This window comes from Lactuca virosa, chromosome 8, assembly GCF_052849685.1.
Source record: "Lactuca virosa cultivar CGN04683 chromosome 8, Lactuca_virosa_CGN04683_v6, whole genome shotgun sequence".
NCBI lineage: Eukaryota > Viridiplantae > Streptophyta > Magnoliopsida > Asterales > Asteraceae > Lactuca > Lactuca virosa.
This window is the reverse complement of record NC_136433.1, coordinates 54,717,231-54,731,716: the sequence shown is the minus strand read 5'-3', so window position 1 is coordinate 54,731,716 and position 14,486 is coordinate 54,717,231. Positions and strand designations below refer to the sequence as shown.

At 43.4% G+C, this 14,486-nt stretch overlaps 1 protein-coding gene across 1 annotated transcript; it reads right to left on the bottom strand.

Moving 5' to 3' along the window:
* Nucleotides 1-6,347: 6,347 nt before the first annotated feature.
* LOC145130358 (uncharacterized) lies at nucleotides 6,348-13,117 on the bottom strand. The gene is made up of 2 exons (XM_079065172.1): nucleotides 12,499-13,117; nucleotides 6,348-6,432 (listed from the first exon to the last, which is right to left on the bottom strand). The coding sequence occupies exons 1-2, from the start codon at nucleotides 13,115-13,117 to the stop codon at nucleotides 6,422-6,424; spliced, it is 630 nt and encodes a 209-aa protein (XP_078921298.1). The 3' UTR covers nucleotides 6,348-6,421.
* Nucleotides 13,118-14,486: the final 1,369 nt, after the last annotated feature.

Below are 14,486 nucleotides of genomic sequence, written 5' to 3'. Positions count from 1 at the left end.
TGGAGATTTATATATTTTGGGGCCTTAGTTTATAAAATAAAGTTTTGGGTGAAAATCCCACGTTAAAATAATGAAAAACGGAGTTAAAACGAAGTCGTAGTCAAAAAACCGGTAAAAAGGGCCTGTCTGCGAGGCTTCGCTTCGGACCTTCGGACTTCGGACGGACCTCGCTTCGGACGGACCTCGCTTCGGACACGGACCTCGTTCCGGACGGACCTCGCTTCGGACACGGTTTCGGACGGACGGACTTCGCTTCAGACCAGAGGCCTCGGATGCGAGGCTTCGGTCCAAAAGCTTTGGTTTCGGATCCTTAAAGTTATTTTACTCGTTTTTATCCCGTTTCAAGCGATTTTTGACCCGGTTAAGGGTCAAGATGACCCAAATGATTAAAAAAAGTTAAAGTAAGTTTTGAGAGAGATTTGGGAGAGATTTCAAATAGAAAGAGATAGAGTGAAAACGATTTAGAGAGGTTTCGTTTGTGATTAATTTGAGTGTCCGGCTTCACAACACAAGGTTCGTAAACCCCATTAAACCGTGTTTTAGTGTCGTACACAACCCCGATGATTGTGAAATAGTGTTTTATCGCTTTGGTTCGTTGTTTAACACTTGTTAAGGCTAAGGAAAATCAAACACATGAACTTTCCAAATGATGATTTCTCATTAAAATAGCGAATTGTATAGTGATTACATAACGTAAACCCTAGCATATAAGGGTTATTGGAGTTGACCGGTTTGACTTGTTGACTTTGAATTGACCGAAATTTGACGGTTGTCACATCATCCCCCCGTTAGAAGGAATTCCGTCCCGAAATTTTCATTTTGACTGGGATTTCAAGAGTTTGGGAAGAGATGTGGATACTTTTGTTTCATCTGATCCTCGCGTTCCCAGGTGAATTCGGGTCCTCGTTTAGCGTTCCAATGTACCTTCACGATGGGAATACGACTTTGTTTCGTTCGTTTGATTTCCCTGTTCATGATCTCCACAGGTTCTTCTACGAAGTTGAGGCTCTCATTGATCTCGATTTCCTCGAGTGGAATAATGAGAGTCTCATCGGATAGGCACTTTTTCAAGTTCGAGACGTGGAAGGTAGGATGCACATTACTAAGTTCGCGGGGTAGATTGAGTTTGTAAGCTACGGGGCCGATTCTAGCGAGAATCTCAAAAGGCCCTATGTATCTTGGATTCAGCTTCCCACGCTTTCCGAAGCGTATCAAGCCTTTCCAAGGTGAGACTTTCAAAAGGACTCGGTCTCCCACCTGGAATTCCAAGGGTTTCCTCCGCTTGTCTGCGTAGCTTTTCTGTCGGTCTCTTGAGGCTTTAAGTCGTGCTCGGATTTGTACGATCTTTTCGGTGGTTTCGCGGATGATTTCTGGACCGGTGAGACTGCTATTAGAGACTTGCCCTCTAGCTAGCTGTGCATCCCCCACCTCAGCCCAACACAGGGGTGATCTGCATTTGCGACCGTAAAGAGCTTCGAATGGAGCGACTTTGATGCTAGTATGATAGCTGTTATTGTAGGAGAATTCGATAAGCGGTAGATGGGTATCCCATGCTTTACCGAAGTCTATCACACAAGCTCTTAACATGTCTTCCAACGTTTGAATGGTTCGCTCGCTCTGTCCGTCGGTTTGTGGGTGGTAGGCCGTACTCATGTCAAGCCTAGTTCCCAATGATTTTTGTAGAGACTGCCAAAACCGTGAGGTAAATCTACTATCTCTATCGGAGATAATAGATATCGGCACACCATGGAGTCGTACAATCTCTCTGATGTACGTTCTAGTCAGCTTCTCCATCTTGTCGGTTTCTTTTATTGGTAGAAAGTGTGCTGATTTGGTCAATCTGTCTACAATTACCCATATTGTGTCAGGACCGCCCGATGTCTTAGGCAGCTTGGTTATGAAGTCCATTGTTATTCGTTCCCACTTCCACTCAGGTATATCCGGCTGTTGTAATAGCCCGGATGGTTTCTGGTATTCGGTTTTGACCTTAGCGCAAGTCAGGCACTTGCTCACATAGGTAGCAATCTCAGCTTTCATGTTCGGCCACCAGTATAATTTCTTGAGGTCCAGATACATCTTATCCGACCCGGGATGGATGGAGTATCGAGTCTTGTGTGCTTCATTCATGACGACATCTCGGAGTCCACCGAACTTCGGTGTCCAAATCCGGTTCATGATATAACGTGCTCCATCATCCTTGACTTCTAAGTTTTTATCCATTCCCCTTAATGTCTCTCCTGCCACCTTTTCTGGTTTCAAAGCTTCCAGTTGAGCTTCCTTGATTTGTATGGTCAAGTGGGAATGGATTGTCATTGTTAAGGATTTTACTCGGCGGCCCGAGTACTCCTTCCTGCTTAGAGCATCGGCCACTACATTGGCCTTGCCCGGATGATAACGAATTTCGCACTCGTAGTCATTCAGCAACTCCACCCATCTCCTCTGTCGCATGTTGAGCTCTTTCTGATTGAGGATATGCTGAAGACTTTTGTGATCAGTGAAGATAGTGCATTTCGTGCCGTAGAGGTAGTGTCTCCAGATCTTCAAAGCGAATACCACTACTCCTAATTCCAGGTCGTGCGTAGTATAATTAACCTCGTGCGTCTTAAGCTGTCTTGATGCATACGCGATAACCTTCCCTCTCTGCATGAGCACACATCCGAGGCCTTGATTCGAAGCATCACAGTACACTACGAAGTCCTCGGTTCCCTCTGGGAGAGACAAGATCGGTGCGCTGCATAGGGCTTGTTTTAACGTTTGGAAAGCAGCTTCTTGTTTATTTTCCCACTTGAATATCACACCTTTCTGCGTCAAGGTGGTGAGTGGTTTCGCAATCTTGGAGAAGTTTTGTATAAATCTTCGGTAGTAGCCCGCAAGCCCAAGGAATTGTCGAATTTCGGTTGGCGTCTTGGGTGCTGACCAATTCTCGATTGCCTTGATCTTGGAGGGATCCACATGTATGCCTTTCTCACTTACCACATGTCCAAGGAAATCCACTTCTCTAATCCAAAATTCACACTTAGAGAACTTAGCATAAAGCTTCTCCGCTCTTAGCGTCTCTAGCACTTGGCGTAGATGTAGGCGATGCTCCTCCTCGCTTCCCGAGTAGATCAAGATATCGTCGATGAATACGATTACAAACTTGTCTAGGTAGGGTCGACACACTCTATTCATTAGGTCCATGAATACCGCAGGTGCGTTTGTTAAACCGAAGGACATCACCACAAACTCGTAGTGCCCATAGCGAGTTCTGAATGCAGTTTTGGGAATATCTTCTTCTTGAACTCGTAGCTGATGGTAGCCTGACCTTAGGTCGATCTTTGAGAAGAAATTTGCTCCTTGGAGTTGGTCGAAAAGGTCGTCGATTCGGGGCAGAGGATATCGGTTTTTGATGGTGAGCTTGTTTAGTTCCCGATAGTCGATGCACATGCGAAAGGATCCGTCCTTCTTCTTTACAAAAAGGACTGGTGCTCCCCAAGTAAGAAGCTTGGTCTGATGAACCCTTTGTTCAAAAGCTCGGTCAACTGACTGGACAACTCCTGCATTTCTGATGGTGCGAGGCGGTATGGAGCTCTGGCTACGGGGGTAGCTCCGGGTATTAAGTCAATTCTGAAATCGACTTGTCGTGCGAGTGGTACACCAGGAAGATCTTCTGGGAACACATCCGGGAAGTTACACACTTCGGGGATGTCTTTGATGTCTTTCACGTCTTGTTTCTTGTCCACTACATGGGCTAAGAAGGCGTGGTACTCCTTCCGGAGATACTTTTGGGCTTTGATGCATGAGATGATTTGTAAATTCGCACTAGGTTTGTCACCATAGATGAGAAGGGTTTCGTCATTTGGTAGATTGAGGTGAACGGCCCTTTCGTAACATAGAATGTCGGCACGGTGAGGAACTAACCAATCCATCCCGATGATTACGTCGAAGCTTTTTATGGTGACTGGCATCAGGTCAATTTTAAATGTATGGTTGTCTAGAGTGAGAGTACATTCTGAGTATATATCGCTAGTGCTTTCTACTTTCCCATTTGCCATTTCTACTACATAAGTATCCTTTAGTGATTGGGGATTTTGTTCAAGTAAATGTTTATATTGGTGGCTCACGAAACTCCTCTCCGCTCCACTATCGAATAGTACGCATGCATAAGAGTTATTGAGGAGAAACGTACCGGTAACCACCGTGGGATCCTCGACTGCTTCCCCGTGTCCTATTGCCAGGACTCTTCCTACTCCACCAGCATTAGGGGCTTGTGCTTTGGGGCAGTCTCTTTTGAAGTGACCTGCGTCTCCACAGTTGTAGCAGGTCCGGGTTGCCCCCGTACTGGCGACTTGGTTGATTGGTTGAGCCGGCGCTTTACAGAAACGAGCAGTGTGCCCCTTCCTGTCGCAGTTGTTACAGTGCATCTCCCTACAAGCACCATTGTGGTGAAAGTTGCACTTGTTGCACTTAGGTAGTTTTCCCGCATATGGCTTCGGTGGTGCTGGAGTGGTAGCAGTAGTGGCAGCATTAGTGGCAGCATGGACAGCAACAATTTGTTGCTTCTTAGCGGGGTCCTGTGCTGGTTGGCTCTTCTTTTCGTTCCAGAACTTCCTTTTGTTGTTTCCCCCTTTTGATTTATCAGTGGTGGTGGTTGTAGTATTATGACCGGCTCGGTGGTCAACAAGTTGTTGTGCCAGCTCCCTGGCACTATCAAAAGTAGTTGGCCTTGAAGCTAGGACACTACTTTGCACGTGGAGAGACAGTCCCCAAAGTTATCGCTCCACCTTTTTCTCCTCCGGAGTAACCATTGTTGGGCAGAGGAGAGCCAATTCATTGAATCGGGTGGTGTAGGTTTCAAGGTCAGAGCCCGTCATCCTGAGGTTCCAGAGTTCTTGTTCCAGCTTTTGAATTTCACCTCTCGGGCAGTACTCCTTCATCATCAACGTTTTTAGTTCTGCCCAGGTTATGGAGCTAGCCACTTCGAGAGTAAGTGACTTAACCCGGCAGTTCCACCAAGTAAGGGCCCGGCCGGTGAAGGTTAAGGTTGCGAACTTAACTTTGCTCGCTTCGGGGCAGGAGCACACCTGAAAGACTACTTCGGTCTTTTCAAACCATTGCATCAACGTGATGACTCCCCCGCTTCCATTGAAGTTGTCGGGTTTGCCATTTGTGAAGTCCTTGTATGAACACTCTTTTGCACGCCACGTACTGTCTCCGTGGTTAGAGTGTGTAGCTCCCGATCCCGAACCACCAGCTCCGTTGGTCCCTATCTGCGACATTGCGGCCGCTACGGCTGCTGTTACTGCAGCCTGGAACATCGCGGGATCAAACTGTAGAGGCGGCGGCGGAGGAGGTGTTGCTGTGTTGCTGGAAGGTCTGGGTCTTCTTCTTGGCGGCATGGTTCTGTCATAAGTCGTAAACCAATGTACTTTTAGTAAAAGTGTATTTATAGGGAGAGAAATCTTTTATACATAAAGTATATTATTACGTTGTTTTCCGGTATGTTTACGGTACATACGATTTTATACTTTTTTTTATTGACCCAATACATTGGGTTATGAGGTAAAATGAAAGTATAAAATATTTTTATTATAGTAACACAAAATACTCCTATAGTATTTGTAAATGTTTAGTTTTGAATTCTTAAAGCATTTAGTTACTTTATAATATTCATCATACTTTTAATGAGAATTTATAAGTCCTTGTCTTACCCGTTCGGCTAACGACCCTCCACCGATCAAGGAAGCGGTGGGTGAGAGTGGACACCCATTAAGTTGCCATTTTATAGGCAACAACCTTATACCCCCCTTATAGACCGGCTTCGTGAATGAGGCGTACTAGCGGTAAGACGAGTTTGTTAGATTTGTTGTCCATCATGACCATCCCCCGGTATATGCAAGTCAATTCCTGGACAGATATAGTTGATCAGGCTATATCCTTCCCAGACTTGACTTACATATACCAAGGCATACCCATAATGTACAACTCCTCTTCTTTTATTTTATGTTCTTCTAGTTATGACACTATGTGAGCATGTATGCATGTATTTATACTTTTTAATAAAAAGAATCATTTATTTTCTAAAAGTATATTTATTTGAAAAATGCACAAATCAGAGACTATTAGTCCCAATTGTGTTTATAGTTTGTATATCTTATGTGGTTTGATATACTTAATTCACTATAAACTGCGCTCTGATACCAATCTGTCACACCCCCAAACCAAGGATGGCGGAAACGTCCGGGGGTGGAGGACTTCATGTATAGTATCATAACAGCAATTGTAATAGTAATTCAAGCAAACACAACCAACATATATATAATTGAAAAAAAATTACATCATTGTATGAATTACATGTTTACGAATCAATTACAATATGTTGATAAAATATGAAATAGTAGACGCCTTAGCGTCCCATCCTCAAAAGCACTTGATTACCTGTTTAATGATTTCCTGAGAATACAAGTTGTTTGAAAAAGTGTCAACACAAAGGTTGGTGAGTTCATAAGCTTTTGTTTGGTATTATTAAAAGCCTTTCGTTTGTAAAAGTAGTATTTGTGTTAGAAAAACCCAATATTTTCCTTAATGTGTAAATGTAGTCTAAAAACCCAAAGACCGAAATGTACAAGTAATTTATCATATTTATAGTAAAACAATGCAAGTTTAAATCGACATAACTCGTTAAATTTTAATGAAGTTCCCGTAAATTCCAATGTTTGTTAATACTTTATGTGAGTTTATTATAACCATACTATGACCAAGGTGGCCTAAAACGACGTTCTTCAGGCGTCGGAAATGTTATGACATTTGTCACCCCAGACCTATCGGTCTAACTGTTGCATGCAGTTTAGGTGTGGGTTTGTCAAACCCAATATAGATCTATACACAAGTATCACGCTCTCCCTCAAGCAGACTCTGGTTACAATACAGGACTTAATGGTAATTTGAAGTAAATGTCTCACAAAGTCATTAACGGAATTTCGTGTTATGAAAACTTGGTACCGTATGGCCGTACCTTGCTTAATGAAAATATCTTTTGTATAAATGTACCATTTTTAAATGTATGTGTCATGTAATGTATCATAAACTATACCTATTATAGTTTATCAACCAAGGGTAGTACGTGGTAATGTATGCAAACTATATTAAAAATAGTTTATTTAATGTTTGAATGTATCGATTGTACTTTGATTATAATCACTTGTTATTCTTTATATTTTATATGACCAAATCCATTTGTAAACTGATGTGTGTCTAAATATTAAGATAAAATGTCATATATTGCAGTAACATATAGTCACATAAAGATATACACCTTGCTCAACATGTTACAAGGTGAAATGAAATTAACAGCAACTTTTCGTTAAAAACAGTTTCTGTTACCGTTCTTAGAAAATTTATAGAAAAATCATCACAGCTCTAAATCCAAATCCGCAAAATTTGAGAGTTTGGAATATGAGTCTAGTTTGTTCGTGAATTTTATCATGATTTTTAGTGATCTCTAACAGAGGTGAAAATGTTCATAATCACAGACTGGTCGGGGTTTGCCTCTGAAATGACAGGCAGTTTTGTAAAAATCACCATTAATTGTAGAAAAATCATTTGGAGATGTGCAAGTAGTCATTTTAAAGCTAAGAGTTTGAACTACTTGCACCTGAAACGGTTTTGAAAACTAAAATTTTTAAGTTGACCAAAACAGTCCGTGATTAACGTCCATCTTTTCTGATGCAATCTATTAGAAAAAGTTTAATTGTGTTCTTGATGATTTTACTTGTATTACCTCTTTAAAACTTAAGAAAAACATGTAAATGTATGGGTATGAACTCACCTTATGTGGTTTCAGTAGATGAAAGTGAGAGAGAGGAAGTGTTCAACTCAAGAACACCAAGAAGATGTCTTGATGATTTGAGAATCTAACACCGAATAAGATGGAACTTGTGTAAGATATCAATGATTTGAGTAGAATGGAGTTTAATAATTATGTGAATGATGAATATACTTACTAATTGAAGCAAGAAATCCCTGGAGAAAGCCTTGAAGTTCTTGAAGTTGAGAGAAAAGATGAGAGAATTTTGGAGAGTGTTCTTGGTTGCTAAGTGTAGAATGAAAGAGTTTTATGGAGAATGAGGACAGAGGATCAATCCTCCAGCTCTTAGAACGTGGGAAGAGCTGGAGATTGGCTGTAAAGGTCCACTAAGGAGACAAGGGGTAGTGGGAAAGAGTGGCTGATCATAGAGTGAGGTGGTAGTGGGTTGCTTTTGCCATAAATTAAGGAAAAGCAAATATTCCCTCAATAATTAGTTCAATCACCAATTCTTTTAATATATTTTATAAAAACCCTGGAGATTTATATATTTTGGGGCCTTAGTTTATAAAATAAAGTTTTGGGTAAAAATCCCACGTTAAAATAATGAAAAACGGAGTTAAAACGAAGTCGTAGTCGAAAAACCGGTAAAAAGGGCCTGTCTGCGAGGCTTCGCTTCGGACCTTCGGACTTCGGACGGACCTCGCTTCGGACGGACCTCGCTTCGGACACGGACCTCGTTCCGGGCGGACCTCGCTTCGGACATGGCTTCGGACGGACGGACTTCGCTTCGGACCAGAGGCCTCGGATGCGAGGCTTCGGTCCAAAAGCTTTGGTTTCGGATCCTTAAAGTTATTTTACTCGTTTTTATCCCGTTTCAAGCGATTTTTGACCCGGTTAAGGGTCGAGATGACCCAAATGATTACAAAAAGTTAAAGTAACTTTTGAGAGAGATTTGGGAGAGATTTTGGAGAGATTTCAAATAGAAAGAGATAGAGTGAAAACGATTTAGAGAGGTTTCGTTTGTGATTAATTTGAGTGTCCGGCTTCACAACACAAGGTTTGTAAACCCCATTAAACCGTGTTTTAGTGTCGTACACAACCCCGATGATTGTGAAATAGTGTTTTATCGCTTTGGTTCGTTGTTTAACACTTGTTAAGGCTAAGGAAAATCAAACACATGAACTTTCCAAATGATGATTTCTCATTAAAATAGCGAATTGTATAGTGATTACATAACGTAAACCCTAGCATATAAGGGTTATTGGAGTTGACCGGTTTGACTTGTTGACTTTGAATTGACCGAAATTTGACGGTTGTCACATCATCCCCCCGTTAGAAGGAATTCCGTCCCGAAATTTTCATTTTGACTGGGATTTCAAGAGTTTGGGAAGAGATGTGGATACTTTTGTTTCATCTGATCCTCGCGTTCCCAGGTGAATTCGGGTCCTCGTTTAGCGTTCCAACGTACCTTCACGATGGGAATACGACTTTGTTTCGTTCGTTTGATTTCCCTGTTCATGATCTCCACAGGTTCTTCTACGAAGTTGAGGCTCTCATTGATCTCGATTTCCTCGAGTGGAATAATGAGAGTCTCATCGGATAGGCACTTTTTCAAGTTCGAGACGTGGAAGGTAGGATGCACATTACTAAGTTCGCGGGGTAGATTGAGTTTGTAAGCTACGGGGCCGATTCTAGCGAGAATCTCAAAAGGCCCTATGTATCTTGGATTCAGCTTCCCACGCTTTCCGAAGCGTATCAAGCCTTTCCAGGGTGAGACTTTCAAAAGGACTCGGTCTCCCACCTGGAATTCCAAGGGTTTCCTCCGCTTGTCTGCGTAGCTTTTCTGTCGGTCTCTTGAGGCTTTAAGTCGTGCTCGGATTTGTACGATCTTTTCGGTGGTTTCGCGGATGATTTCTGGACCGGTGAGAGTGCTATTAGAGACTTGCCCTCTAGCTAGCTGTGCATCCCCCACCTCAGCCCAACACAGGGGTGATCTGCATTTGCGACCGTAAAGGGCTTCGAATGGAGCGACTTTGATGCTAGTATGATAGCTGTTATTGTAGGAGAATTCGATAAGCGGTAGATGGGTATCCCATGCTTTACCGAAGTCTATCACACAAGCTCTTAACATGTCTTCCAACGTTTGAATGGTTCGCTCGCTCTGTCCGTCGGTTTGTGGGTGGTAGGCCGTACTCATGTCAAGCCTAGTTCCCAATGATTTTTGTAGAGACTGCCAAAACCGTGAGGTAAATCTACTATCTCTATCGGAGATAATGGATATCGGCACACCATGGAGTCGTACAATCTCTCTGATGTACGTTCTAGTCAGCTTCTCCATCTTGTCGGTTTCTTTTATTGGTAGAAAGTGTGCTGATTTGGTCAATCTGTCTACAATTACCCATATTGTGTCAGGACCGCCCGATGTCTTAGGCAGCTTGGTTATGAAGTCCATGGTTATTCGTTCCCACTTCCACTCAGGTATATCCGGCTGTTGTAATAGCCCAGATGGTTTCTGGTATTCGGTTTTGACCTTAGCGCAAGTCAGGCACTTGCTCACATAGGTAGCAATCTCAGCTTTCATGTTCGGCCACCAGTATAATTTCTTGAGGTCCAGATACATCTTATCCGACCCGGGATGGATGGAGTATCGAGTCTTGTGTGCTTCATTCATGACGACATCTCGGAGTCCACCGAACTTCGGTGTCCAAATCCGGTTCATGATATAACGTGCTCCATCATCCTTGACTTCTAAGTTTTTATCCATTCCCCTTAATGTCTCTCCTGCCACCTTTTCTGGTTTCAAAGCTTCCAGTTGAGCTTCCTTGATTTGTATGGTCAAGTGGGAATGGATTGTCATTGTTAAGGATTTTACTCGGCGGCCCGAGTACTCCTTCCTGCTTAGAGCATCGGCCACTACATTGGCCTTGCCCGGATGATAACGAATTTCGCACTCGTAGTCATTCAGCAACTCCACCCATCTCCTCTGTCGCATGTTGAGCTCTTTCTGATTGAGGATATGCTGAAGACTTTTGTGATCAGTGAAGATAGTGCATTTCGTGCCGTAGAGGTAGTGTCTCCAGATCTTCAAAGCGAATACCACTGCTCCTAATTCCAGGTCGTGCGTAGTATAATTAACCTCGTGCGTCTTAAGCTGTCTCGATGCATACGCGATAACCTTCCCTCTCTGCATGAGCACACATCCGAGGCCTTGATTCGAAGCATCACAGTACACTACGAAGTCCTCGGTTCCCTCTGGGAGAGACAAGATCGGTGCGCTGCATAGGGCTTGTTTTAACGTTTGGAAAGCAGCTTCTTGTTTATTTTCCCACTTGAATATCACACCTTTCTGCGTCAAGGTGGTGAGTGGTTTCGCAATCTTGGAGAAGTTTTGTATAAATCTTCGGTAGTAGCCCGCAAGCCCAAGGAATTGTCGAATTTCGGTTGGCGTCTTGGGTGCTGACCAATTCTCGATTGCCTTGATCTTGGAGGGATCCACATGTATGCCTTTCTCACTTACCACATGTCCAAGGAAATCCACTTCTCTAATCCAGAATTCACACTTAGAGAACTTAGCATAAAGCTTCTCCGCTCTTAGCGTCTCTAGCACTTGGCGTAGATGTAGGCGATGCTCCTCCTCGCTTCCCGAGTAGATCAAGATATCGTCGATGAATACGATTACAAACTTGTCTAGGTAGGGTCGACACACTCTATTCATTAGGTCCATGAATACCGCAGGTGCGTTTGTTAAACCGAAGGACATCACCACAAACTCGTAGTGCCCATAGCGAGTTCTGAATGCAGTTTTGGGAATATCTTCTTCTTGAACTCGTAGCTGATGGTAGCCTGACCTTAGGTCGATCTTTGAGAAGAAATTTGCTCCTTGGAGTTGGTCGAAAAGGTCGTCGATTCGGGGCAGAGGATATCGGTTTTTGATGGTGAGCTTGTTTAGTTCCCGATAGTCGATGCACATGCGAAAGGATCCGTCCTTCTTCTTTACAAAAAGGACTGGTGCTCCCCAAGTAAGAAGCTTGGTCTGATGAACCCTTTGTTCAAAAGCTCGGTCAACTGACTGGACAACTCCTGCATTTCTGATGGTGCGAGGCGGTATGGAGCTCTGGCTACGGGGGTAGCTCCGGGTATTAAGTCAATTCTGAAATCGACTTGTCGTGCGAGTGGTACACCAGGAAGATCTTCTGGGAACACATCCGGGAAGTTACACACTTTGGGGATGTCTTTGATGTCTTTCACGTCTTGTTTCTTGTCCACTACATGGGCTAAGAAGGCGTGGTACTCCTTCCGGAGATACTTTTGGGCTTTGATGCATGAGATGATTTGTAAATTCGCACTAGGTTTGTCACCATAGATGAGAAGGGTTTCGTCATTTGGTAGATTGAGGCGAACGGCCCTTTCGTAACATAGAATGTCGGCACGGTGAGGAACTAACCAATCCATCCCGATGATTACGTCGAAGCTTTTTATGGTGACTGGCATCAGGTCAATTTTAAATGTATGGTTGTCTAGAGTGAGAGTACATTCTGAGTATATATCGCTAGTGCTTTCTACTTTCCCATTTGCCATTTCTACTACATAAGTATCCTTTAGTGATTGGGGATTTTGTTCAAGTAAATGTTTATATTGGTGGCTCACGAAACTCCTCTCCGCTCCACTATCGAATAGTACGCATGCATAAGAGTTATTGAGGAGAAACGTACCGGTAACCACCGTGGGATCCTCGACTGCTTCCCCGTGTCCTATTGCCAGGACTCTTCCTACTCCACCAGCATTAGGGGCTTGTGCTTTGGGGCAGTCTCTTTTGAAGTGACCTGCGTCTCCACAGTTGTAGCAGGTCCGGGTTGCCCCCGTACTGGCGACTTGGTTGATTGGTTGAGCCGGCGCTTTACAGAAACGAGCAGTGTGCCCCTTCCTGTCGCAGTTGTTACAGTGCATCTCCCTACAAGCACCATTGTGGTGAAAGTTGCACTTGTTGCACTTAGGTAGTTTTCCCGCATATGGCTTCGGTGGTGCTGGAGTGGTAGCAGTAGTGGCAGCATTAGTGGCAGCATGGACAGCAACAATTTGTTGCTTCTTAGCGGGGTCCTGTGCTGGTTGGCTCTTCTTTTCGTTCCAGAACTTCCTTTTGTTGTTTCCCCCTTTTGATTTATCAGTGGTGGTGGTTGTAGTATTATGACCGGCTCGGTGGTCAACAAGTTGTTGTGCCAGCTCCCTGGCACTGTCAAAAGTAGTTGGCCTTGAAGCTAGGACACTACTTTGCACGTGGAGAGACAGTCCCCAAAGGTATCGCTCCACCTTTTTCTCCTCCGGAGTAACCATTGTTGGGCAGAGGAGAGCCAATTCATTGAATCGGGTGGTGTAGGTTTCAAGGTCAGAGCCCGTCATCCTGAGGTTCCAGAGTTCTTGTTCCAGCTTTTGAATTTCACCTCTCGGGCAGTACTCCTTCATCATCAACGTTTTTAGTTCTGCCCAGGTTATGGAGCTAGCCACTTCGAGAGTAAGTGACTTAACCCGGCAGTTCCACCAAGTAAGGGCCCGGCCGGTGAAGGTTAAGGTTGCGAACTTAACTTTGCTCGCTTCGGGGCAGGAGCACACCTGAAAGACTACTTCGGTCTTTTCAAACCATTGCATCAACGTGATGACTCCCCCGCTTCCATTGAAGTTGTCGGGTTTGCCATTTGTGAAGTCCTTGTATGAACACTCTTTTGCACGCCACGTACTGTCTCCGTGGTTAGAGTGTGTAGCTCCCGATCCCGAACCACCAGCTCCGTTGGTCCCTATCTGCGACATTGCGGCCGCTACGGCTGCTGTTACTGCAGCCTGGAACATCGCGGGATCAAACTGTGGAGGCGGCGGCGGAGGAGGTGTTGCTGTGTTGCTGGAAGGTCTGGGTCTTCTTCTTGGCGGCATGGTTCTGTCATAAGTCGTAAACCAATGTACTTTTAGTAAAAGTGTATTTATAGGGAGAGAAATCTTTTATACATAAAGTATATTATTACGTTGTTTTCCGGTATGTTTACGGTACATACGATTTTATACTTTTTTTTATTGACCCAATACATTGGGTTATGAGGTAAAATGAAAGTATAAAATATTTTTATTATAGTAACACAAAATACTCCTATAGTATTTGTAAATGTTTAGTTTTGAATTCTTAAAGCATTTAGTTACTTTATAATATTCATCATACTTTTAATGAGAATTTATAAGTCCTTGTCTTACCCGTTCGGCTAACGACCCTCCACCGATCAAGGAAGCGGTGGGTGAGAGTGGACACCCATTAAGTTGCCATTTTATAGGCAACAACCTTATACCCCCCTTATAGACCGGCTTCGTGAATGAGGCGTACTAGCGGTAAGACGAGTTTGTTAGATTTGTTGTCCATCATGACCATCCCCCGGTATATGCAAGTCAATTCCTGGACAGATATAGTTGATCAGGCTATATCCTTCCCAGACTTGACTTACATATACCAAGGCATACCCATAATGTACAACTCCTCTTCTTTTATTTTATGTTCTTCTAGTTATGACACTATGTGAGCATGTATGCATGTATTTATACTTTTTAATAAAAAGAATCATTTATTTTCTAAAAGTATATTTATTTGAAAAATGCACAAATCAGAGACTATTAGTCCCAATTGTGTTTATAGTTTGTATATCTTATGTGGTTTGATATACTTAAT

Coding starts and splice junctions, on each gene's coding strand:
- LOC145130358 (XM_079065172.1), bottom strand. CDS start 13,117: ATGGTTACTCCGGAGGAGAAAAAGGTGGAGCGATACCTTTGGGGACTG.